The sequence below is a fragment of the Colossoma macropomum genome, unplaced genomic scaffold (genome assembly GCF_904425465.1).
Source record: "Colossoma macropomum unplaced genomic scaffold, Colossoma_macropomum, whole genome shotgun sequence".
NCBI classification, from domain to species: Eukaryota; Metazoa; Chordata; class Actinopteri; order Characiformes; family Serrasalmidae; genus Colossoma; species Colossoma macropomum.
The window spans coordinates 36,541,559-36,569,420 of record NW_023494789.1 but is presented as its reverse complement, the minus strand read 5'-3'; the positions used below and the strand labels follow the sequence as shown (position 1 = coordinate 36,569,420).

Genomic DNA, 27,862 nt, shown 5'->3' with positions numbered 1-27,862 from the left:
GCCGCGCGCTCCAGCGCAGATGATGTCATGAGGGGCCGGACACGCACGCACGCACGCACACACACACCGCTGCGCGTGGGACACACGCTCATGTGATCAAGTGTGTGTGTGTGTGTGTGTGTGTGTGTGTGTGTTTTACTATTGGATCTTCTGCCAGTGCACGCGCTGGAGCGCGCAGACACGGACAAGGCCGAGATGTTAATAAGATTTGACACTGTGTTTAACTAATGGAAGCGCTTTGTGAGCAGAATGAGAAGATAATTCACACAGACAAGCTGAGTTCATTTGCTGGGGCTAAAATCTGTGACGTAGGCCTGCAATAGCAGCAAAACAAAAACAAAACAGCAGCAGATCAGACGGAAAGTCTGCAGGAGCCGCTGCAGCACCTCCGTCTCAGGTACTGCACAGTTTATCTGATCATAATTCAGTTCAGCTTTACGGCGCGCGCTCCTGTGTTCATGCAGAATGGGCAGTGATGGACAGCAGCGTTCTGCGCGTGCGAGACTAATCAGTCTGTTCCCTGTATTTTTCAGTTAAACCGTTAACCCCCCACCCACCTCACCTCCTCCCCCCTCCTTTGGTCACTCTGCCTGATCGCTGTAGGAAGTGTTGCATTGACCTCGCATTGTGTGAGCGATGGGACCGTAAAGTGTTTAGCAACTGAAAAACACATCGGAAAAGAACAGCAGTAGCGCTCAGGACCCCTACCCTCACATTCACATTCACACACACACACACACACACACACACACACACACACACACACTTACAACACACACACTTATAGCGCAATTTCTCTCCGCTTAAAAAAACAACAGTTAAGATTTTCACAGCAAGACATTTGATTTTATTGATTTTTTTAAATGACCGGAGCGTTTGGGGCGTTTTCTAAACATATATGTAAACATCTAAACATGCATTGGCGCGTGCGTTATTATTAATTGTTGTAAACACTGAAAAAATGTCTGCACGCACGCAAAGCATGGATTTCATACGAAGACAAATTATGTACATTTTATCTATTTTATCTATCTGAGATGCAGCGACCACGAATTTTTTAATGACATTCTAATTCTGATTTCTTTACACTCAGTCTGAGCAAGGACTGTTTTATTTTGGCTGATTTTAATTAGCCTGTTTATAAACCTCAAGCTCACACTGTGAGGAAATATTTCCAGAACTTTCAATTAACCAAAGTCACAATATAAGTAACATGTAACATTTAATGGGCTAAAATGTCGTTTAAAATTCTTAAATTAAAAAAATCAGTTCGTCATTAAAATTTATAATTTTATTTAAATAACGTGAATTAGAGAGTGCTACACTGAAAATAAGAGGTGACTGTCTATTTAACACATTGAGTCATGCATAAGTAAACTAAGACATTGTTAATAGGATCATTCCAGTACAGCATTAATGCACCAGATCAGCCAAAATCAAAATAACAATAAAAATAATCATGGTTGATCATGTTTGGAGCAAAAATATGATTCCAATCTTTGCAAATTCTGATTGTGCATCCTTAATTTAGTGTGATTAAAATGCCTCAAACATCTCTGTTTTTTATTTTTATTATTATTATTATTATTATTATTATTATTGCTATGGTTGTTGTGATTTGCCACTAGGTCAAACTGAGAAACAGAACCCAGTGTTATTGAGCCAATTCTTTCTTCTTTACATATTTATGCCTGTTTTAGAAACCCACTCCTGTCTAATCAGTCAGATCTCATATCTGCATGTTCTGTTAGACCCTCCTGAACTGGCTGCATGTGGTTGAGGTGCTCTGATCCAGGACTCTCTCAGAAACACTCTATCTCATGTTCTAGATTTAGAGCTGCACTTGGTGTGAAACTCATTGAAACTCCTCGTAAAGGACCGCAAACCCACCACGCTAATTGTTACCACAGAATTACAGCGTTATTTTGGGGGGAAAAAATACACGTAATTGAAAACAACAATTCACAGAACATCTTGCCCACTTCCGTGCAGACTTGGTGGAAAAATTGTATTAATGGATTACTTTAGTTTCTTGATTTAGCTACATTTATAGTTATTAGACATAAAATACGTGACATCAGAAAGCAGGAGGAGTACATGAGTTCTGCACTGAGCTTTGCATTCAAATAAAACCATTCTCTCTCTCTCTTTCTCTCTCTCTCTCTCTCTCTCTCACTCACACACACACACACACACCACACACACACACAACACACGACTGACAGTAAAATCACCCTAATCCTCCTGCTGACCCTCTGGAGTTGCTAATGGACATTTGTCCTTTCAGGAGCATAAAAAGGAGGATTCCAGGTGGAGAAAAGAAAGAGAAAGAGAGAGGGATGAGAGGTCGCAGGCCTTTTGTTCAGAAGTGGAAAGGAGGTGGAGAGGGGATAAGAAAGCAACACCCTGCTGTGGATCAGGGATGAGAGGAGAGAAGGAGGAGGTGAGAGGAGGGATAATAATACTCTTCAGTTTGTTGAGTTTACACACAGAAAATCTTATATGCTCTCAGAAAAAAGTGAGTTTTTGAGGTACGAATGCTGTCACTGCTGGTGCCCTCAAGAGCACACCTTCTCTACTTTTAGTGAGGAAACATAGTTGTACCATATTCTGCTGCAGTTAGGTTTTTTAAGTTGACTCAATGCACCCTGCCTTTCCTGTGGGGTTTTATTTAACTTTTTTTTAATTATATAATTATTTAATGAAAAAATATATGATCCTTTCCTCTGGTTATCTTTATTTAGTGTACCCTTAAAACCTGTTTAAGGTACATAGTTAGACCTTGTTGTGCAGCTGAGGGTTTATTTGTAGTGTTTGTACTGGGGGGGGTAAAATTTACTGACAGTGTAAGCCTACATTAACTAACAAAAACATTATCTCAGAAGTTTATAGGACACAAAAATCTTTGATGTGTGCTAAAAGTGAATTCTACTGATTTTTCACAGTGTCTACATAATCGTTAAGATATAAACAAAGTCATTTAGGGTGTTTTGATGTGAAGTGGTTACATTACAGAGAAACTTACAAACTCAAACTTTTTGGTCTTGCTTTATTTGGATAGTCCACTATGGTCCCATATAGATTATCTACAGATGTTCAAATTCTTAACAAACTATATGCTGAAACAGTTGATCCTAAACAGTGGTGGCATTGGGGTTAGGATTTGGACCAGAGTTAGGGCTAGGACCAGGGTGAGGGTTGGGTTTAGGTTTTGGGTTGAGGTTAAGGTTAGGGTTAGGTTTAGACCCAGTTTAGAGTTAAAGAGCAATTATGGTCTATTTAGTAGATATTTATTTGAATGTAACGTCAAAGTAAATAGACATAAATAGATATAAAGCATCTAAAGTGGACTATCCAAATACCGATTTCTTTTTACAGTGGTGGTGATTGGAATCAGGGGTTCCAGATGTTTACAGCACAAACATAGCCATTTTATTTACTGTCCAAAAACACCAGTGAACCTACACGTCTTCTGAGTTTGTGTATGTAATATTGATAATAGGAAAATTATGACAAATCCAAAACATAAGAACTGTTTTGCTTTACAGCGCCCTGCATCTACCGCTCCACCATGAAAGTATTATTAAAAAGTTTAAGGCCAAAAGTGTATTTCAAAGCTATCTTAAGTACAGTGTCTCAGGCATCAGGCAGCACATTTGTGACTGTTTTGTGTAAGAGACTTTCTGTGATGTAGCTTTTAAAGGCAATAAATTAACATTAAATACATCTGCTGTGTACAATTCTGACTTGGTAAGATTCTCTAGGTTGGAGCATTTCACATCAAACGACTCAGGATGACTTTCTTTTACATCATAAGAATTTAATTACACAGTATTTCAAAACTTTTGGAATTCCCCTGTAATGTAACAATGTTTTATTCCAGGTAAATTTCTATTAGTCATTTGAAATGAAATGCCTGCACAATGTAAAGAGCAGCTTGTGTTTTCAAGTGGTAATGTAACAGAGCTTTCTTTAAAAAAAACAACAAAAAAATATATTAATATGACAGTAAGGACATGTAAGAAGATTTCAAAGGAGCGTGTTATTTTATGTATCTGTCTTGTATGACTCTCAGAAAAAAAGTAACCAAACTATCAACCACTCAAATCACTGTAGTGGTACCTTCAAGGGTACAACTTAAGAAACTTTAGTTTAAATAAATTGACTGTACCATATTCTGTTCCATCGGCTCCAGACCCTGTCTTGATTCCTGGCTTTTTAAAGCTACATATTTTCCCTGAGAAGATGAACGTAGTGTAACTTTAAAACTTGTTTAAGATACACAATTTAAATGTTAAGACCAATGTTGCACTTTTGATGGTACATTTATATTGTTTGTTGAATGAAAGTGTACCTGTACAGTACCTTTTATTCTGACGGTGTAAGCATACACGTCCGGAAGCTGCTACCTGATAGTGACTAGTGAGCTAAGGAATCTGGGCACCAAATGGTCACAAACACATGGTTACATACACACACACACACACACACACACAGGAGAGCTCAGGGTGGGGTGTTCCACAAGGGTTTGAGCATGTTTCTGAGTGTGGTGTGTGTGTTTGGCACAGGTTCAGAGAGAGAGCACAGGGAGGAGTCTCCCCAAGAGCATATTAAGCAGCAGTTAATTATATGCCAGCAGTTGTGACAAAGAAAGGAAAAAAGAAGCTTTCACTTGAATGGCAAGAAAAGAAAAGTCATTATCCTCACCTCACTTTTTCGCATGTGAAAACCTCAGTTCTCATTTCAGCATTTCCATTTGTATCACCCAGCTCAGCGCCATGCATTCTGGCTTAAGTCGAGGCTGCAGTGCTGAAGCAGGTGAACCCTCTGCACTGTCTCTCTTTACATTTTAATTTCATCACTATAGTCCGATGTAAAGCATAACAGTGAAAAGCTCAGCTGAGTATATAAGAACTATATTTTGGAGATTTTGGGAACAAAACCCTATACTTCCACTTTTGACCTTTTTCATTTTTTGACATCATTTGAAAACTCCAGCTGCCCTTTACATTGGGTGAAATTTCATGATAAATGGGCTGACAGAAGTGGTTCAGAATTGCTTGGAATTAAATGTTTGTACATTAACTTACACTGGAAGAATGTTTTTTTTCTTCTCTAGGAAAAAAAAAATTGACCAGTTTGAAGAGTTTTTGTCTGACAGCAACCATTTGTAGACAGATGATGATAATTTTGATATTTGATGCTTTTTTAAAAGTTGTAAAAAATCAAATTTACACAATTATCTACTTACCACAGATGCATCTCTGCTTCTTTGGGATAGCACTGGAGCTACGAGGATGCTAACAAAGCAGGCAGCAAACAATACCTGCATTTATAGAAAAGATTTGGGTGACTATTGAATTCTAGCTGTATTAGCCTCATAGCTCCAGCACTGAACCAAAGAAGCAAAACTTGGATTCCAAAAATGTATTCCAGCTATTCCAATGTTTTGGATTCCAGCTTTATCTGAGGAAAGTGGAAAATTGTGTACATTTGATTTTTCCCTGAACTACACCTTTAAAGGAATATGTGAATCACGGCAACTAATCATGGCAAACTATCTAAAAAGGAATGGATGGATATTGAAAAGCAGTAGTATTTGGAATAACAGATAGAGGAAGAGCAGAGGGGAAAACTGACTCAGAGAGGTGAGCTATGCCAAAGTGGAGCTTTCTTTAGTGCTACGCACAGACACACAGGCGCACTGTAAGCTCTCTGGGACTGACCCCAGGGTTCCATGGACCAGCGGTCACAAAATTACACTGTCCAGGAAAATCTTTCCCTTGATCTTATATCAAGAAGAGGGCACATTGAAGAATATTGCGTGAAATAACTAAAGCAGAAGGAAAATGGTGCAAATCGAAGCCTTTGTGCATTTATGCAATAAATCTGAGGGTTGCTCGTTGCCCAGAGTTGCAGTGTTGGCTCCATCTAGTGTTCTTTTAAGAGGTTCTTTAAATAACAGACCTCTCCATTTCAAAACCTGAATAGCCCAGTCCTCCTTTTGGTGTTTCTGCAATTGGCTAATTTGCAGCAATTTATAAAATATAAAATTTTCGCTTTTATTTTGAAAAACAAATTAAGCATATCTGTATAGTTTGTCTTCACAAAAAAAAAGTGACAACACAGTGTTGCTTCCATCACAGGCTGTGTTTATTAATAAACAGGTAAAATATAGTACCTTTACTTTTGTATAAAAATGTAGAAAATGGTATGCAAAAAATATATCACTTGTTTTCCTGTAAATAGGTGTAATAACTGCTAGCATAAAAACTGCAAGACTACATTAATGATCTTTTGCCAGCAAAAAAAAGTTTGAACTGTGACAGATACCAGAACACACAGAGAAATGCAAAATCCACAAACTGTTTTAATGTTCTTTAAAAAAAAGAAACAAAAGAAATGTTAAAAATTACATTCTCTATCAGCACTATGGAGGCACGGCCACATGACTGTTATTATGAAAGGGTGCTCATGCACTCTTCTCAGTGCCAATCATCTTTGGTATGCCATGGACAGCTGTAGGGAAACACTGGGATTTGTTAAGGGTTTGAAACCATACCCTGCCCTCTTTTAATACTTTAGGAAAAGAGTTCTTCACACTGTTGTGAGGCATCACATAAGTAAAGTGTGCTAAAACAAAGGACGTGAAGACTTTTAGCTTGTCAGCTGGATACTGCCTGAATGCAATACCATGCATCATACTGTAAAAAAATGAATACCAAAACAGAATAATCTGTGTTTTTTCATACATTTTCTTCAGCTCAGTGCTGTTGTCAGTGCAATGCTAATAGGCTAGCTTGTGTGATGTGGTGCAGTTTAGGGCCTGAAAACACTAAGGAGATGCAATAAGGGGCTCTATTAGCCATCTTATTATCTCACTTTGATGAGTATGACACTGTACTGACAAACAGCAATAATATATGAATGTAATTCTGATCATTTTTGTTTATTTTCACTGTAGGTTCCTGCTTCAGTCAGAGGCAGCATTGGATGCTTAAGTCTAAACTAAAATCCTGCATGATATTTTGAACAATGCCACTGTTGTGTCAGAGCAAATTGGCTTAGTGCATCCAGGCCTTTAAACAAAGGAGAACATGTAACAGTAACTCAGTGCCATTTGACTAAAGCTACCTGTCTGAAAACAAATGAGAAGAAAATAAAAAACATATATGAAAGTCCATTTAAGTCAAATGGGTTCCACTGAATTCAAACGTAGTTCTTGCCACATTCACTTGAATAAGAATCATCAATACTAACAACTGATAAGGCATTGAATACTGCAATGCACATAGGCATTTTGACTGTTGGTCATGAAGAGTTTCAGAGTTTTGTACCTTCTCCATCCACATCTCTGACCGTTTTGTGTTTCTCATTATAACTCTTGTATCAGTAAGGAATCATTAGCCACAAAAGGCAAAGGCACTTCAGACCTGTTGTACCAAGTATTATATTTGAGAGAGTGGCTTGTAGAGTACCTAAAAAGGAAATGTGCTCTCTAACACTCTCACTACTCCCCATAAATTTCATAAAGCAGATGAGTTTTTTTTGTATCATTGTCTCAATATACAGTCCATTGCTGATTTAAAGGTAAAATATATTTACATTTAAACAAAATGTTTCATTATCAACAGTCCCATCTTGGCAACTGGAATGCCCCTTCAGTTTTGATAATGAAACCCAATGTAATGTTTGGGAAATCATTACTAAACAAACTAAACCAGCAAACATACAGAAATGGTAAGATCCTGTAGGGAAACAGAATCACTCCATTCTTGAAGACCGGTCCAGTCTAGTGCGACTCACTGCAAACAGTGATTAGAGGAAGGTCCACAGGAACCTTTGGTTTTGTCAAGGGTCATTCATCTGGAGTCGTTAGTTCATTACATTTCAATATCACCAACATCTTACGACCTACTTCAGGTGTGAAGTGACCCTTTAAGACAACGTGTTCAAATACTTGTTTTCCCCAGCAAGGGACGTCAGCATGGAGGTCATATCCCCAATGGCCATGTTGGAGAGGCCAGAGGGCAGGGTGATGGAATTTTGTGGAGTGGTGAGACGGGATGAGGCCTGGGAAGAGGAGGGTTGGTGTCCCACGACCGGATTTACGGGGCTGTAGGATGAAGGATCTGGGTCATCAATAATGGAAGCAAAGTCAATCTGAGCATTCTCCAAGTCCAGGTTCTCCAAGGTATTAGACATTGGTGCAGATTCAGGATAGGCCAGTGAGGCAGTCTTCGTAGAAGGATCTATTCCTGAAAGGTGCTGCTGGGGTAGGCACGATCCATCCTGGTGTTCCAGCGGCTTATCCACATTGTGATGCATGTGGATCTGGCCTGAGTAATAGAAATTCTCTGAGTGTTGTTGCTGTTGCTGAACAGGTGGTAACCGTACTGCTCTCCTGGGACTAGCAGTAGAATGGCTAGGGCTCAGGTTAGGTGGGCTGCCCAGGTATGCTCCACTTGCTTGCTGGGAAAGACTGTTCTGACGACTCAGTGGCTTTCTACCCTGTGGTGGATGTGGCACCATATCATGACCATAGCAGGAGCCCTGCATGCCACCCATCTGTTCCTTGACTGGCATCGAGCTGGATACCCGACTGTGTGCTGGGGGACTTAAGACGTTCTGATTTGTGTAGCCTTGGTAACTGTTATGGTAGAGATTTGGATTAGGCTGCTGATTTTGAGGGCTGTGCTGCATCATGGCTGGCTGTCCTCCCATTTCGATGCTGTCTGGCTTCCCAGAGAGACTGCTGTCTGCTGCTTGCTGCTCCTGGTGCTGTTCCCAAAGGAGTGCTTGCTGTGACTGCACATAGTTTCGAACCATCATCTCCTTCACCTGCAGCATTGGTGTCTGCGACCTCCGGCCTTCGGTGAGAACAGAGCCTGCACAGCCGAGACTCAGGCTTCCACCACTGGGGAATGTTCCAGCTTGGCTTTGCTGCTGACCTGCTTGGGCCTTTATCTGACCATGATGGTAGTCACAGCTGGGGTTTGAGGACTTGCCCATTAAACCCTGCTCTTGTGTTTGTGGAGGGTATCCTTGCTGGCACAGCTCCATAGCACTAGGTTGGCAGTGCTGTTGAAGAGGCTTGGCATTTTGGCAGGCACTGGACCCTCCCATGGCTGGATGGAACTGCTCTGGTTTGATGGTGACTCTCTGATGGTTATGGTCAGCATTGAGATCATACATACCTTGAGGATACTGTTGTGACTGCATTCCTGTGTCTTGGAACTGCATGCCTGCTTGTACACCCACATGTGGATTCTGGATCTGGGTGTTCTGTCGCCAGGGTCCTGGTCCATCATTTGGTTGACCCAGGCTTGGGTAGTGTGGCCCAGATGGACTGAGCTGACAGGTACTCATGCTGTACTCAGCTTGCTGGAGGAGAGTGTTTGCCATGTCATTCTGACCCATCGCTCCTCCAGCACCCATATCTCCACGCTGGCCCTGGTACTGTCCTGGCAACTGTGACTGGAAAGATGGATCCATGCACCCAATGCCTTCATGTCCAGGGGATAGCTGGTTGCCTGGGTGAGGATGGTGCTGAGACTGCTGGTAGCCCATGTAGGCCCGGTCTGCACCTTGCATTGTACTGCCCTGCTCTCTGCCCTCTGTGGGGTTCCCCTGAGGCTCCATGGCCATGGCCTCCATCATCACATTCTCAGTAATGCTTGGTGGTCGTGGTGAGTACATGTGCCTTGCGAGATTGGCATCAGATCCACAGTGCTGCAAGGCATTGCGGCGGCCCATTACTGCCATGTTACTCAAGCTGTTGAAGCGCTGCACCTTGGGCAGACTTTGAGGGTCACCACCAGATCGCACTGGATCACTGGCACGCCGTGTGTTGTTGCCAGGTGCCTGGTGTGGGTAGATTATCCCTGTGCCATACTCTGCATTGGAACTGTGTCTCCTGGCACCCCCTTGATGCAGGAATGGTGGCAGTGGCTGGCCCTGGTACTCATTCATAAAACCACGTCTGCAAGGAGTCCCAGGCTGCTCCATATTGGGTAGAGGTGTTGGTGGTGGGCCACCAGTTGCTGCAGCATATTTAGCCTTCAGACTGTATTGCTGCGCAGGGGTAAGACTAGGTAGACCGGGCAACCCACTAGCACTCTGGCATAACCCAGTTCTGCGATTACTCTCTGGCGATAATGGGTCCCCACCTACATCATTTCCCATGACAGACTGGCAATGTCCACCTGTTCCCACCTGAGATACTTCACTGGAGCGTCGGCTGGACAGGTAGGGGGAAGCCATGGAGGATCGGCGGCTCACAGTGTAGGCGGAGCTCAGACTACTGGTGCCACTCCCACGGCGTTCATTAGGTGGGCAAGGCATAGCCATTCCACCAATCCCTCCTCCGCCCAGCTCGGGGGTTGAGAGCTCCATCACACGACGGTTGGACAGCAAGGGGGAGGGGCCACACATGCCAATCATCTCACCTGATGCTACTGAGAGAAAGAGAAAATTAAATGTAAACTAAAGCCATTATAAACATAATTTCAGATAAGAAATAAATGCATGGTACATCGTACTACTAGTCGCATCATACTCTTGTTTAGCACAACAGTAGGATTGTGTCTCCTGACAAATTGCCCAAAAGATGTAATGAAAATATACATACAAACATAATGAAATAATATAATTTATATAATTTATTTCTATGTCCTGGATTTACTAAATCCCCTTTACCTGAAAGTGCTGGTAGTTTGTTTCCTGCACCCCGGCCTGGTGGTGTCTGCCGGCGGATCTGCTTCAGTTTATCAATCTTCAAGTTCTCCAGCCTCTTCAGGGCTTGTGCAGACATGCCCATGCCTCCAGAACCCATTCCTCCATTAGGCTCTGTTGCACTGTTGCCCACTCCATCCTCCAGTGCTGTCAAGTCCTCTAGACTCCCGGCTGCATTCAGGTTCATCTCCACGCCACTGTCATTGTTATTGGCACTTCCAAGTGGTGAGCGCTCGCTACTACAGGATGACTGGCCACCAGGACTTGGTTGAGACTTCTTGTGGATGAATGACAGAGAGGTGCAAAGTCAGTCAAGAAAGAGAGCAAAAACAACCAAAAAAAAACAAATAGGTAGATGCTAATTTGTTGCAATACCAGAATAAAACCCCTTAACAAAAAGAGAATAAAAATATAAGACAGATATATAAGAGGACAAGAACAGTATCTCACCATTGCATTTTCTGGAGCAAGTAGCTTGCAATCCTCTCTTGTTTTTTCCTCCTTTTCTACCAGCAATTCTGAACCTTGACCTGCAGGGGTTAGGGCAGAGCCAGGGGGTCGAGGTCCTGTGTCCCCTCTGTGTTTCTTAGTGATGTGAGCTTCAGGACCATGGACTGTCTTCACATGCTTACGCAGAGAGCTTGGGTCTGTATAACGTTTTGTACATCCAGGGATCTTGCACACATAGGGTTTCTAAGGATGACAAACCCATACATATTAGTGTAAACCGCAAGCGACTATGCTATGTCTGAGTTTGTGCAAGTATGCTTCTGTGTATTTTTTTTATTTATACCTCATTGGAGTGTGTTCTGTTCTGGTGCTTGGCCCGGTCTGAGGCGTTGGAGAAAGCCTTGTTACATCCTTCATGCTCGCACACATATGGTTTCTCACCAGTGTGGGAGCGCAGGTGAGTTTTCAGGTTCTCCAGACGAGAGTATGCCTTGTTGCAACCCTCAAACTAATACACACAAACACAGTGTTAACCACTTTTAAGAGAATGCATGTAAACCAAACTGAACACTCAACACATTATCAGTTACACATACACATACATATACATTACTGACACTCACAGTGCACTTGTGAGGCTTTTCCCCGGTGTGTCTACGCATGTGCACCACCAGCATGTACTGAGCTTTAAAGGGTCTCTGCTCACGAGAGCAATCCTTCCAGTGGCACACAAACTCCTTCTTCTCGCCATGTATATGCTCATTATTGATGTGCTAGAGGGAAAAGCAGTCAAATAAATTATTTATCAAAGAAGAAAAAACTAGAAAAGTAGCAATTGCACAGTGCTTTTTTTGCATCTTTAAGATCCCATATAAAGGAAAACTGAATTGCTGCTTTTTTTTAATACTTTATTAAAAGTATGTTTTTAAAGGCTACATGTTTAAAGTCTGTGACAAACATCTATGACTTTCGTTACTTCATACAGTCCATACTATCTATAAATGTACATGGAAACTGAGCTGCAAAAACAGCCTGCTTTGAATGTGGTGTTTTTTGTGATGTCATGAGAACACGCTCATTTACATAAATCTGCCTAAAGCAGTTTAGCCTCGCCCATTCACACTGACTTTATAAGGAGTGTTTCAGGCCAGACGTCTTTTTGATTGAAACATAATACAGGGCAGCCAATTAAAACAGAACTCATTTACATATATCAGTCCAAAAGGCATAAAAACAAAACAGCCTGTTTAATTGTAAGAGATAAATAGAGGCTAGAAAATGGTAATGTAAAAAAATAGAAAACAGTCTTACCGCACTGGCAGATTATTTTGCTTGTTTAAAGATTTAATGCTTGAACCAAGCAAAAAAATCTGCCAATAGATTAAGACAATGCTGTATATAAAATTACTTAAAACAATTAAAAAAAATGTCTCAAAAAAGTTATAACATTGTTACAGTCTCAAAATGAGAAATATTTAATATATTGGCTAAATTTAACATTTCACTTGCCAAGATATCATTTATAGCAGTGTGTTATTCTCTCTTACATGCACAAGCTGCTCCTGGGTATCAAACTCCTTGCTGCAGCTTTCCCAGTGGCAGTTTGTCTCATAAATGGCCTCAGGCTCTGGTTTCTCCTCTTTGTCCAGATCGTCTCGACCCTCCAGGACACCAAGAAGAGGATCCTGCAAAGCACACATTTCATACAGCATAAGCCAGTGGAAGTAATCATATCTACAAGCTTACTGAAAGTAAGTTGATAAGCTGATGAAACCAAACAACTTCAGTAACCGTATGAAATTATTCCTCTATTTATTTTCCTTTGACATAGACTGGCCAGTGTCTCTATGTAATGTAGTTGAATAAACACAGTGAAGCTACCGCAGACAGCAGGATACATGTCAGAAAGGCTCTGTATTTGTCCTAGAGCATGTTAGAAGGCAAACAACTGTGCTGTCTATTGCTGGAGGTCCCATTTAATTATCAATGACAAGAACAGACTCAACATTCAAAATATGACTGATTAGGCCAGTGACTGTATATACAGCCACTGTCTCCTAACTGTTGATAAGGATTAGTATGTTAAAGGGGACTTCCATAGATTTTTCAAATTTTTTGCATAATTAAATTGTTAAGATGTAAACAAAATCAGAGTGGTTTGATGTTAAATGTGTCGTTCTAGAGAAACCAGGTCAGAATTGTTTACAGCAGTGGTGATAGGAATCAGACATCCAAAACTTTAAGTGTCTCTGAAATGAATTTGTTATGAATTCACTGCCTGATGCGTGAGACGTTGTTTTCTGTAGTTTTGAGATAAGTTTTTCCTCCCAAGTGTATTTCTTTTAATAAGTTCATGGTGGAGAGTTACATGTAGGGCCTTCTATGGAAAAGTTTCAGGCATATCAACATTACATATAAACTCAGAAGACATGCGTAGGTTAAATGTTGATTTTGGATAGCAAATAAAATTTGCTGTGTTTGTGTTGTAGACGTCACCAACACTAAAGAAATCAGCCAGCAAGTCTCTCTACACTGCACTGTTTCACATTAAAACCACTCAATTGTCATTTGTTTACATTTCAATGATTGCATCATGTAGAAATTGTGAAAAAGTGACGGAATTACCCTCTAAAAGAATCAGAAAGCAAAAATAATACTAGATGAGTACTGAGAAGATAAATATGACTCATTATGTTTAAATAGTCAGGATACCTGCGTTCCAGTGGAGGATGGACTGGCCACATCTCCCTCTGAATGCTCTTCTAAACTCTTCACATTAATGCCATCCATCACGCTACCTAAGACAGGCTCCGTCTTCAGCTGGACACACATCATAACGAGTCAAATCCCTGATCAAGCCATTATACAGTAAAACGGAAAGAAAGCATAAGTCGCTGCCTTACATGTCCATGTTTTGGGGGTGCATGTAGGCGGGGATTGTGGGGAGGCAGACGAGTTGGGGGGCCCAATGGAGCTGGGGGGTGACCAAGTGGAGTTCCGTACATATTCCCCTGAGGCCTGGACTGGTAGTTCATTGAAGGTGAGTAACCCATCGATGGACTGCAGCCAAGGAGAAGACAAAGGTTAACCTGAGTGGATTTTACTTCTGCACTACTACTGATGTTTTCTAAAAGTCCAGTCTTTGTTTACAATGAAACTGAAACTGTTAAAGGAATACTTCAGCAAAAATCAAATTTACGCAGTTTTCACCAAACACCTTCTTTAGATTTACCCTGGAGCTACGAGGCTACCATAGCTACGATGTAATGGAAGCTTATACCCCACCAGTTAGCACTATGCAAACTGCATGGCTAAATGCCTAAATCACACAGTCATTACACACTTGCCTTAAACCACGCAGAGTTGTTAAGTAATCTAAAATAGACTTGCTCATGTGGTGTATGACATACTGTTATTGTAAAAAATGGACTGTAGTACATTGCATAGCTAAAACAGCTGCTAGCAACCTGAATTTTGTCCATACTTTTGCATTCCTATGAATTTGTTAGCCATGTCTTTAACTTTTGAGAGCTCTTCTGGAGTAGTACCTTTACATATGCGTGACTACGACCTGCTCTGAAGTGTTTTCAGCGCTCTTTCTTCACTTTCGAGGTTTCTAGGTCTTAGTAATTGTTTAAGGATTTATATTTTAACATATGCACTGTAGCAGTGCAGTCTTATGACATTTACCTCATGGCCCCCACTGACAGGTGTCCATATGAGCTGGCAGTGTTTTGCCCGCAGCGAGAGTTAACAAACGCCACCAGAGAGTTGGGAGAGGTGCGAATAACCGTCTGCAGGTCCACACTGGCATCAGACAGGGGAGAGATTGACAGCGCACGCTTCTTACTCAATTTCAGTATGGAACGAGGAGTGGAGAAACGAGAACCTTGTGGATTGGAAGAAAAAGAGAGATGGTAAAACTTTCTATATTTACACTTGCATATGTTAGATTTCAGAGACTAAAAATAGGTTTTTCTTTTAAATGAATAAGGTGTGCAATTGCTCCTATTGAACGTAACTAATGTATTGCAGGTTACTGCAGCTACTTAAATGTTAGATTACATGTGATATCATTTAGAAAACAATGTGAATGTCCTCTCACCATCTCCTGAACCCATGTGTTCTGAGCCTGACTGGTTGAGAGGGAAGCCATGGTGGGCTGACATCATGTTACTTTGGCTACAGTAGGGGGTGCCACTGCCTCCTAAAACATGCAAAGAAGAAAGATTGGGATTAATATTTACAGATTATCACTTGGATTAATGTTTACAGAAGCCTTGGGTGAATGCATTCCTTAGTGGTTCCTGATATAACCTCTGTGATACCAAAGGCTGCTGAAGAACTGGGCTTTATTGTGGTGAAATATGCAAAAAAGAGAGTTTACGTAGTCCAATCAAACATAATCCACTAAAAAATAAATAATAAATTGTTGAGATGGGTTATATATGTTGCATCGGTGAGGTGACAGAGTGACGAAACTGCTCTTTTGCAAGCAAAGCCCATCAGTCCTAAAGGTACTGCAACATGGCATTAATTTAGTGCATAAATTATATTCAGATAGTGGTGCTCACCTTCAGGTGGTGGCATGCTGCGGTGTCCCAACATGCCATGGGGCGGGAGTCCTTGTGGGGGCCGCATATAGGGATCCATGCAGGCTCCGGGGGTGAGAGATGGGTTGTACATTGCTCTGCTCTGTGGAGGCTGGCCACAAGGGGGAGCCACACACACAGGCGACACCTCACTGTACGGTGATCTTACTGACGGCGCCAGGCTACAAATAAACATTCGCAGATCAAAATAAAGTATGAACCCCATACAGAATTGTTCTGCTTCAGTCCTATGCAAACATTTGGGCAGCCCTGGTCAAATTCTATGTTTTGTTGATTTTATCAGTGAAAATAAGTTCTACATTCTCTACAGAGAACACACTTCTGCACATTTTAATGTACAGTTACTGTTTGTTAGTGGAACGTAACATGATGGAAAATAAATAAAACATAAACTGTGGCCCGTGCAAAAGTTAGGACACATTTTATACATTTTAGGTTTTAGTTTTTTTCTGATATGTAAAACGTGCATTTAAATTTGCAGACACATAATATTTAAGTGTGTAGAGAGGCTTATTTTTACTTAGGAATTCAACAGAACCGTGACTTCACCAAGCAGGAGTGTTTACACTTTGCATACGCCTCTATATTTATTATTTAAATTGTACCAGTTTACCTCAGCACTTTGGTCTTAACCTGGGTTTTCGGACTAACAGACTCTTAATCTTAACCTAAGGCTGGGGTGGAGTGCTGATTCCTACAGAATTTTTATTTTCTTGCTCAAGCATAGCTGATTGAACTGAGTTGAAAGGAGAAGTTCACCGATTTTATTTTTAAATGTGCTTAATTCAGTACTTATATACTTCAATACTTAAGATCACAGTCTTTGAGAACAGTCATTCAGAGTGGTTTGAAGTGAAACGATGCACTGTGGAGAAACTTACTAAAGTCTTTCTGAATTGTTTTATGTAGTGCTGCTAATGGTAAAATAGTGGTGATAATATAGATTATGACTTTTTTGTCCTGAAACCCCCTGCATGTATCTCTTCTTTAAGACAAGTCTTTCTCAAAACTATCATCCAAAAAAAATGTCTCAGGCATCAGAAAGTGCATCTGTAGCCATTTTATCTAATAACATTTTGTAATGTAGCTTTTAGAGGCATTAAACACTTTAGACTGGTTCCTATCACAAGCGAATTTTACAGAAATAGAAAAAATGGTGGATTTCCACTTTAATTGTCAGGTTCAGTAGATGTGTAAGAGCAGGAAAATCAGCAAACAGTGTTGGACTCTGGCCACTCGGTTGATCACTTTCAGATCTAAGGGCTAAAAAATGGGCTAAATGGGATGTTTTTTTCTACATTTATGCTTTTATTTATTTTATGCTGAGACCTGCACCAGAACATGTTACTTCTACATCTGGTTCTTGGAAAATAAAGATTCAGATTTTTTCAAAATATTATGCTGTGATATTACTTCTTGGCCACTGGGCGGTGCCAAGTGTCTCTATTCTAAGAACTGAGGTAAGTCTGAGAACACAGCAGGGGAATTCCCACATTCCTTCATTCTCTGTCTCTTCCTTTCCGTCTGTCTGCCTCTCTCTCTCTCTCTCTCTCTCCCTCTCTCTCTTTCACGTACATGCACCATTTCTCTCCTTGGCCTCTTCATCCCTCCTGTCTTTCCTTTCCTCCCTCTGTCTGTCATCACCATGTTCTCTGCTGTGCCTGCTCTGTGTAATTCTCTCTGAACATCATGCGTATTCTACAGCAGCCTAATCTCCTTGCGCTAATCCACCAAACCCCCTTCCCCTGGTTACTGCCTCCCTTTATGTCCTTTCCTTTTTTCTCCTGCACCCCTCTTTCTCTCCTGCACTCTTTCTTTCTTGTCCTCTTTTTCTGCCCCTCCTCAGTAGCCCTGGTGTACATTCTCCGTCTCCTTTTACCCCCCCCCTACTCTGACAGCTGCTTATTACTGACTGGTCAGGGAGCTGCTACTCTCCGCATGACTGACCAAACACCACTCAGGTTACCCCAGAGAGAGAGAGAGAGAGAGAGAGAGAGAGAGAGAGAGAGAGAGAGAGAGAGAGAGAGAGAGAGAGAGAGAGAGAGAGAGAGAGAGAGAGAGAGAGAGAGAGGCTGGCTCAACCTGGGTGGCATTCTGCAGGAGGAGGGTGCAGAGGGGAAGGAGGGGAGGAGCCTATCTGCCATCTCTACAACAAAATCAGAACTCTGAGAAAAAGCAAGACAAAAAGTTTGTAACTGTAATTCCAGTCTCCCTGGGGTTCATGTCCGAGTTAACTACACTAACCACAGTTGTGTTCTAGTAGCAGAACCCTTAAACAGCCTGTGTGGATGAACAGAGCAGAGCTGGCTGCTTCTGTTCTATCCTGCATCGCTCAGAAGGTATGAGGCTGTGTTGTGAATGCAGGCCTTACCCTTTGCTTGGTTGACTGACAGTGGTGTTGTAGTGATACAGCCCCTGGTGTGGCTGCATGTCCACTGGCATCGAGACCAGCTCTCCCTCGACTCCCGCAAGCCCCTGTGAGAACACAAATGGCCAAAGGTTAAGGAATTTCACCCACCTTTGAAAAAGTTTGACAACTTTATGTTGTAACTTGATATAATTATTTCTTTCTATAGCTCATTAACACAAGCCGATAAAGTGTTCATTCTAAACTTTCAACCAATATCATATTTGTGTTTGCAAGCATAAGAGGAGATATTTCATTATGATTTTAATATGTTCACATTTTTGCCACATTCTTGTCATTTTTTGAAAGTGCAGACCTGTCAGAAAAGAAGGCACACTGAACATAAGTTAACAAGCTATAACTACAAACTGTAATTAATTACACACTTACGTAATTATACTGTAGTAAAAAGCAGCAATAATTCTATAAATTTAAGACTTAATATTTGTGCTGTAGTTTTGCACAAAATGCATGAGAATAACTGATCATTTTTAGGAGGAATGTTAATATTCTCACTATGGGCCATTTCTGAAAATCTCAGGGTCCTAAGCAACATCCTACTTTAAGGCCACCCCACACAGTGCAAATATATTCTTTTGCAATCATGAAAAATAAGAATATCTGGACTTTTTCTGTAAGTAAGTAAAGTATATAAGTATATTTCTATAAGTAACTTAAATAATTTTTAAAAGCCACCTGGTAGCCTGGGGGCCCTGTTATACTGCTCATAGCCAACAACAGGCCTGTCTGTTATAATCAAAAATATCTTGCCAAAGCAATATATTTGTCTTGAATGTTTGTTTAAAGTCTTAAAATGAATATTAGCATCTAAAATGATAGAATTATAATACACTGTCAAGCCATGACTAAGAGCTAGGCCTTCAGTTCGTGCCATACATTTCAAACCTTTGACACCTCTGTGATAATGCTAATTTTTTGCTAGCACCACATGAACATTTTTTGTACATTCTAGTTTAGACACAGACATTTGAAGCTTGTAAAATACATTCCATGTTTTTTTTAACAGACCTGTTAACATCTATTTTAAATTATAGCAGTTTTACAGTGACCCCTTCAGTAAAGAATGCCGGCATAGAGCTGCTCCTGTTTTCCATTTCTTATATCTGTTTAAAATGCATTGTTCATGTTGCCACTTATACTCATAGTCTGTGACATATCTAGGACTTCCAGAAGGTTAAATTGATGGTAAATCTGATGTTAGGCCTTCAGTTCAGCTCCTGAAATCCTGACCAATGGGAGAACCCTGAGGAATCCCCACTATCATTTGAAAATTAATATTAAAATAAAACATTAAATAGTACAAACCAGATCAGAGAGCTGGTGTACAATTACAGAACTGAGACGACAGCATGTGTGCATGTTCAGAGGTGTATATCTGGCAACACGTGCGCTAATGCGTCGGATACACTAAATAGAGATCTCTTATGAAGGCGCAGCTGCCAGCAGAACAAAATACTGTAAGGGGGTCCCATCCATTAGACATGTAGCCACACACATACACATCTGTCAGAATCACTAGGGAGGGTCGCTGAGATTAGCATGTGAGGAAAAAAAAAAATCAGTGGCTTTGCATCGCTGAGAGAGAGACTGTTCATGTGTGTGTGTGACAGAACAAGTGTTAATGCCTCAGTGAGTAAATGCACAGTGTATGGCAGGTGTGCATCAGTAAGAGATGATAGGGGGATTGAGAGAGAGAGAGAGAGAGGAGAGAGAGAGAGAATTTGCTGATTGATTATACTTAAGTGTGTTAAAGTATTTGTGCATGAGATTATATACAGAAGTAAAGGCATACCTCAATGTGTTTATATCTACATAATTAACCCAGCGTAACCGAGAGGAGGCCAGGGAATGGGCAGAAGATTTAGAGTTCGTCACAGGGAGGAGGCTAGACTGGGTGTGTGGAGAAAATGAAAGCACAGGGTTTCAGGTTGTAAATGTGTGTTTTTGTCTGTGATTTTGTGGGAAAGCTTACGTGTGTGTGTGTGTGCGTGTGTGTGTGTGTGTGTGTGTGTCTGGGAGACTGCTGATCTCTCCAAAAAGAGAGCGAGAAAAAAAAAGTGGAAAAAAGTAACATACACGCTCTGCTTTTACAGGTGCAGCTGTATCCTGCCCTGCCTGTACTGGCTCAGAGCTACATAAGAAGCTTTATAGAAGAGAGAGAATGGAAAAAAGAGATTTTATTCCAAGTGATATTAAAGCATTTCTATTGGTCCGTTCATAATAAAATTTTCACACAAAGTAAAGGACAGCTGGTGTGTTAAAATGATGTAGAAAAATAAAAATCGACACAAATGGAGATACATGGTTTTCTTTGGACAGCGACGATATGAATTATTTCTCGTAACTCACTGAAACAATTCTGACATTTTGCAGAAAAAGAGAAACCGTTCTTTATATTATGCACATTTTTGTCATTTTTTTTACTTTGTCCAAAGTGCAGATTTGAAATGTAAATGTGATTTATTATATAACTCTGTGATTAATTATGTAATTGTTTAAATAGTTATATGATGGGAATTTATTGTATTGCAAAACAGAGTAAAAGATTTTTCACCAAATGTTGAAAGATGTACCAGTCCCCCAAATTCTCCTCTTTTCTTCTTCTCTTAAAGTGGAATTTCATGGCTTTTTCAACATTTCTGCATAATTCAATCATTGAGATGTGAAGAAAGTCATTAAGAGTGGTCTGACGGGAAATGGTTCATTGTAGAGAAACTTACAGGCCTGGATGTTCTTTACAGTGGTGGTGACAAGAACCAGGGGTCACTTTGTCTATAACTCAAATATAAAAATAAATATTTTATTTATGATCTGAAAAAATGACCAGTGTATCTACACGTGTCTTCTGAGTTTTATATTTGTGGACTGTTTTGCCTTACAACACCCTGCATGTACTTCTCCACCATGAAGATTTGCACAAGTAAGTTTTAGACCACAAATTTGTCTCAAAACTATATCTCAAGCATCAGGCAGCATATTTATAATCATTTAGTGGAACACATTTATGTGAGGGAGGTTTTAGAGGCATGTCTGGATCCTATCATCACCATTGTGAACCATACTGACTCTGAAAGTTCATCTATAATGTCATTTTCTATTCACATTCTCAATAGTTTTGTTTACATCTTATTGATTTAATTAATAAAAATTCTCCTTAACCCTTTATGCTAAATGCTAAAACACTAGATTGGATAACACTAATGAATAATGTTTCACATGGTTGTCAAAATATCGCCTCATTCTCACACTCTCGCATGACCCCAAGTGTGCTTTGTACACTGACGTTCACTGTCCACAGCTTCAGCACCCATGAACCCTTCCATCTCGGTCAGAACAATAACATCTATTCCTGTCTGCACCACAGTGCTGGAAACTGTGCCTCAATCAAATAATTATATAGAAGGTATTGCTTATGTATGGAGTGTGACACCAGCCTGTGACGCCATGCTCAGTTCAGCCTCGCTGTGACCAGTTTATTTAACTTGCAGCTATTCAGACTGTAACTGACCCTGTACTTAAGCCAGCTTTCATTGTCTGTGACCATCGTTTTTTCTTTGTTGTCTCTCTGGGGTGAATGTATCAGACTTGACAGAATGAGAGAGATGTGTTATACGGCAAAAAGTGTATCACTTCAAGACAACATACATGATACATACCACAATGTTCTGTTTTTCTTTGATGGTTGGTACAGACAAAAAAGCCCTACAGTGTATTCAATTAAATAGAACTACACAAGTATTATGCTCTGTTTTCAATAAAACATGAAGTTGTTCATTGTTCTTTAAGTATTGATGATATACACAATATGTTTAGAAAAGTATATTGTGATGCAGTTTATACGGATGCACTGATATGGGAACTGTGGGCTCAATACCGATATCCATAATGTTTTATATCTGCTGATGTCGATGGCGAAAACCGTTACGTAAAAATGTGTAAAATGTACAAACTGGGACTAGATCTGCCTGGAATAGCTTGACAGTGAAATATACCGTTTATTTATGTAGGGTTGCAAATGCAGTAAAATGAATACAATGCAGATATTTTAGTATGTTAACCCAGCGTTGCCTGAATGTTTGGTTCTTCATAATAATAAAGGAATTATCTGCTGATACCAATATGATTACAGTATCATTGTGCATCCTTACAAGTTTATCACAATAACAATAAATATTGTCATATTACCCATCTCTACAGGACAACCTCTTAGGCCACATTCCATATCTTCACCTCTATGATTTAGTCACACCTTCAAAATCAGAATAACTTCAAGGGTCAAGTACGCTCACTTGAGGAATTTGCCTTGGTGAAATTGTCACTTATATAAATAAACGATTCAAAAAACATGTATGGAAACTAAGCTGCCAAATTTGCCTGCTTAGAATTCATTGTTTGATCACAAAAATTTCCACATACCCACCTATTCAGCACACAGAAGTTTAGCCCTGCCCATTCACATTGATGTTATAAGCAGTGTTTCAGCCTGGATTGCTGTTTAAATGACGCACAATACAGAACAGCCAATCAAAACAGAGGTAATTTACAGTGGTAATTTACATATATCAGTCTTAAAGTATATACGGGCAAGTATATACAACTACAAAAATATCACAACTCATATGCAAACTAAATGTACAAAGTACTCACAACAATATAGATTATAGATGTATTTATTATATATTTATTTCCTCTCCCTTTTCCTCCACCTCTTTCCCTCCCCAAATCCTTGAAACACTTGTCATTAACTTTCAGCGCTCTTTGTTTCTTCTCACTTGTCCTGTGTCTGGAGCATAGATAGTCTGAAACTGTCTCCAGCCGACAGACTGGCTGCACGTCAGACTGAGAGAAAGAAGCTTGAAACAAGTCACAGGGCTGTATGTACTCGTCTCAAACTTTTCCCTCTGTCTCTCTCTCTCCCTGTCTTTTCCAACCCCCTTTTGGCTCATTGCTCGTCTTGCAAGCTCTCCAGTCCCAACCCCCACTCTTCCCTCCCTCTCTCTCTCTCCCTCGTTACCTCCCTCTCTCCCTTCCCTCCCTCCCGAGCAGTGTCGAGGTGGGTGTTCTGGCTGTTATGAGCTGGAGAGGATAATGGCAGTTCTAATGTAGCTTGCTGTAGAGAGAGACAGGGAGAGAGAGAGAGAGCGAGAGAGAGGGGAATGGCTGGATTTTGGCAAACCACAGCAAGATTGTAGCTTTTTTTCACCCTTTCGTTCTCCTCCTCAATCCCCGCTTTTTCAAGCCTGTTGTTTTTCTTCAATGGTAAACTTTGTTTTTAGATTGTGCCTTTGTTTTTATAACCCCTACTCATCCCTTCCTCCCCGTCATTCCCTCATTCCCCCCCCACCCCTCAACCCAGACATCCCAACTCGCTCACATTCTTCAGTGCCAGTCATTACCTCAACGTGAACTCAGTGTGCGTGAAAACGCTATTGTACTGAGTTTGTTTCAACTTAATCACAAGGTTTCATCTCATTCTAATTGCTGGTCTAGGTGGGATTAGGTAACACAACAGAATTAGCGAAACAAACATTTGTTTATCGGCGGCGGAAAGAGGTTGCATTAGTGGAGTGTTTAGCAGGAACAGTCTCTTTCAGCGGGGAGATCTCCCTCATCTTCTGAGTACACATACTGCGAGTGACTGATGACAGATGATGGACTACTTGTGTAAAAGAGAGAGAGAGGGAGAGGGAGAGATGGGTCTGTGAGGATGTCATGTGAAAAAGGTTGAAGAAGTAAGACATCTGTACCATTTTACTGAAAAGTAGTTTTCATAAGGCCACATGGCCCCTATACAAGCCCTCCATGACAACTAATATAAAACTACATAAACATTTATAAAGACATGTAATTAATAACTGGGCTGTTATTGCAATGGACATAATTATTTATAAGAGCTGCTTTTATCAATGTTGATGTCAAGCTGACATAACACCTACGCTATATGGCCAAAAGTATGTGGACATCACTCCTATATGAGCTTGTTGGACGTCCCATTCCAAAACCATGGGCAATGATATGAAGTTGGCTATAACTGCTTCCACTCTTTTGGGAAGGTTTTCCATACAATTTTGTGTTGTGTCTGTGGAAATGTGCACCCATTCCGTCAAAGGAGCAATTGTGAGGTGAGGCACTGATGTTGAGAAGGCCTAGCTCGCAACAACATGTAAATTCATCCAAGAGGTGTTCAGTGGGGTTGAGGTCAGGGCCTTGTGCAGGCCACTGAAGTTTCTCTACACCAAACTCATCAAACCATGTCTTTAAGCCCCTCCCCAAACTGTTGCCACAAAGATGGAAGCATATAATTGTCTAATAGTAACATGTAGCATTAACATTATCCTTCAGTGGCACTAAGGGGACCAAACCCTGAAAAACAAGCTTGTGTGCAGCTGCTTGATCACGGAAACCCATTTTATAAAGCTAATGATGCACAGTTCTTGTGCTGATGTTGCTTCCAGAGGCAGTTTGGAACTCTGTAGTGAGTGTTGCAACAGAGAGCAGGCAATTTTTACACACTATGCATTTCAGTACCCACTGGCCACTCTCTGTGAGTTTGTGTGGTATACCCATGGCTGAGCTGTTGTTTCTCCTAGACACTTCTATTTCACAATAATAGCGCTTGCAGCTGACAGGGGCAGATCTAGCACGGCAGAAATCTTATGAACTTACTTGTGGCAAAACTGGCATCCTACGGCAGTGCCACGTTTAAAGTCACTGAGCTCTTCATCATGATCCATTCTATGGCCAGTGTCTGTCTATTGAGACTGCACGGCTATGTGCTTGATTTTATACACCTGTTAGTAATGGTTGCAGCTGAAACACTGGAACACAATAAATTGAATGGGTCATATAGTGAATGACAGATGACATTGGCTTGTATCATAACTTTTTACAAAGTGAGTTAAACTCGTAACTACTACAGGTAGTTAGGTCAGCAAATGTCAGTCCATTGAGTTTAGAACTCAGTAGATAGAACAAACTACTAACCTATTAATAATTTGACAGCACCATGTTAACAGCTGTGTATACAGGAGGCACATTGCGTCCTCAATAAAAATTAAAATGTAATAGAAATATAATTGTTTATATAATCAAAATATAATTGTTTAATGAAATTTTGTTTTCATAACCTGGTTTGTCACTGCTATTAGTTAGTTATTATTGCCAATGACTCAACATCATACCAGTGTCACCTGATACAGGTGTTACGCCAACTTTAAATCAAAGTTATCATAAGCAGCCTTTATGACAGATGATGCTGACTGGAATGAACCTTTATAAATGTTTATGTAGATTTATGTCAGTTGTCATGAAGGGCTTTCATGGATGCCAAGCACATTGACTTTCAGTAAAGTGTTACTGACATTTTTATGATGTTACAGTCGTTATGGCAACTGTAAACTGTTGTGAGGGAAACAACCTGAAAGTTCAATTTTCCCTCAGCCTCTCCCTCTCTCTCTCTCTCTCTCTCTCTCTCTCATGCATACATGTGGTTTCCTGTCGCTCTCCCTCCGCTTTACCTCACACACACTCCTCTCCTCCTCCAACTCTACATTTACCTTCTTACTGCTATTTAACACTAACCTATTCCTAACCCACCTAGCATTTACACTTTTTCAGGTTCGATATGGATTCCCGATTCTAAAGTTTAGATTTGATTTTCAATGTTTAAAATAATGTTTAAAATATCTTGATCCTACAGAGCTCTATTACTACACAGATTTGGCTCAAATAAATAAAAGCTCCCAAACAGAACCTTTTTATGTCTATGGTGCCACCTTATAACAAAATAAGCCCCAAAAATTTCATACACCTGTTAGTAATGGTTTTGGCTGAAACACCTGAAATAAACCCCTAAACCACCAATCCTAGGACTTCTCAGCTGTTCAGTAAAAAAAGCCCAGTCATTTGCATGTGGGTGCGTGCATGGTATAAGTTCTGCCCACTAGGATGCACACAAATGTCTAGTTTTGATCTCTGAAAGTGGTTTCATGAACGACAACAAAGGTGAGACAGATGGAAGAGACAGTGAGGTGCACTGGTGACTAGGAGTGGGCAATATGATGTTATTTTGTGATAAATTACCCCATAATGTCCTTTTCTGATCATGGTGTGGGTATCTTATAGTGAATACCTGCATGTTTCATTACAAAGGGAGCATAATTAGGTCTGTTTAACTGGATTTAGTGCAGCACAGTATGTGAAATGTTGAAAGAAATCACCGTTTTTACTATTACTTTTAATATACTGTTACTTCATATTTTATTATTACTATTTATATTATTTTTAATAACTGTTATTTATTATTGTCTGTTCTTTGTCACAAATTTCTCTCGCTCTCTCTCACCTAGCTGTCTCTGCTTTAAATATAAATGTTCATGCTCCTTTTGGCACTGATTGTCTCTCTGCTTTTCTCTCGGGCTCTGTTCTGTGTTCAGACTTATGAAATCTTGCAGCTTTACAGTATTGGCTTATTAATGTGCCCAAACCACAGATATCTCTTTGAACTCCGTGCAAAGGAGGGAGGAAGAAGGGAGGGGGAGATAGAGAGAGGGAGAGAGAGAGAGCAAGGGATGGAGAGATGGAACAGATGAGGAGGAGTGGAAAACAGCTCCACCAAAAGGCTGAGAAGCACAGCTGGGACCCAGCTGCAGCAGCCAAACCCTGACACGCACACACACACACTCAGAAAACGAGTGTGTTCTCTCGTTCTCTTTCTCCACTGCAAGGTCAGTTCTGTCACTGAACTATTCACACTCAAAAAGAAAATCCCATATGCTGTCACTGTTCTGGCCAGTCCCACCAAGAATAGCACTTCTAAACCCCTGTAACAACCGCAGGAGTCGGCCACAGAGATTGTGTATAAAATACTAACGTTAATAATGATGGGTGGCCCAGCAACGTGGTTGTGTGTGCATTTGTGTGTGTGTGTGCCGGGTATTTTGAGCGCCGCTACTTTTACTATAAATACCACAGGAAAGCAGGAGGCTGTGGTATACAGAAGAACAGATGAGAGGGCAAAGCAGGCGGAGGACAAGAAAAGAGAGAGAGGAAGGTAAAACGCGCCTGGGTTGTTGGAGGAGGTAACGCTAGTGGAAACTGCGAGGGACCTTTACATTTTCAAAAAGGGTTTACAGCAAGACCGCATGCTGAGTGTCCTCCTGCACACAGACCACACACTGGAACAGCACACGGGTCAGGATCAGGTTTCAGTGTCTTACAGCAGCTGAGATACAGTAGGTTGTGTGTTTGGGTTTAATCTTCCGAACTATCAGGAAAACAACAATCCTTCACTCTTACGCAAAGGCCCTCATTTGTAGCCTTGTTTAGTCTTCCTGTCAAGTTTAGGGAGACCTGGCTTTTCAAAATGTTAATAAATGGGCAGGTTTTTTGTTGGTTTGTAAAAGTAATGCACCAATACAGGAGCTGTGAGCCGATTCCAATATCTGATATCCAATATTTTTCCTGGACATACAGTATTGTGCAAACATTTTAGGCGCTTGAGAAAATATTATTTTTTTAAAGTATTTATCTGGACAGTAGGCATTGATTTGTCCAGATTTTTTTTTTTATTGCAATAAATACAAATAATATTACTACGATAAGTGGTGATTTTACATGTGCTTAGACTTTGGCAAAG

The 27,862-nt window shown here is 40.6% G+C and overlaps 1 protein-coding gene across 3 annotated transcripts in view; it reads right to left on the bottom strand.

Annotated features, from left to right (window-relative positions):
* Positions 1-6,157: 6,157 nt before the first annotated feature.
* The window catches only part of gli1 (GLI family zinc finger 1), a 59,409-nt gene continuing 37,704 nt past the window's right edge, over positions 6,158-27,862 (bottom strand). Inside the window, exons 2-13 of one of the 3 annotated variants that reach the window (XM_036571172.1) lie at positions 18,169-18,272; positions 15,759-15,958; positions 15,290-15,391; positions 14,875-15,073; positions 14,088-14,244; positions 13,897-14,004; positions 12,732-12,869; positions 11,808-11,957; positions 11,528-11,692; positions 11,185-11,427; positions 10,699-11,011; positions 6,158-10,457 (exon numbers count right to left, since the gene is read on the bottom strand). In XM_036571172.1, coding sequence (XP_036427065.1) covers positions 7,939-10,457; positions 10,699-11,011; positions 11,185-11,427; positions 11,528-11,692; positions 11,808-11,957; positions 12,732-12,869; positions 13,897-14,004; positions 14,088-14,244; positions 14,875-15,073; positions 15,290-15,391; positions 15,759-15,958; positions 18,169-18,239 — 4,365 coding nt within the window. In that variant the 5' untranslated portion in view covers positions 18,240-18,272 and the 3' untranslated portion in view covers positions 6,158-7,938. The remainder of the gene's footprint in view (positions 10,458-10,698; positions 11,012-11,184; positions 11,428-11,527; positions 11,693-11,807; positions 11,958-12,731; positions 12,870-13,896; positions 14,005-14,087; positions 14,245-14,874; positions 15,074-15,289; positions 15,392-15,758; positions 15,959-18,168; positions 18,273-27,862) is intronic. The other 2 variants (XM_036571173.1, XM_036571174.1) reach the window with 2 other exon arrangements.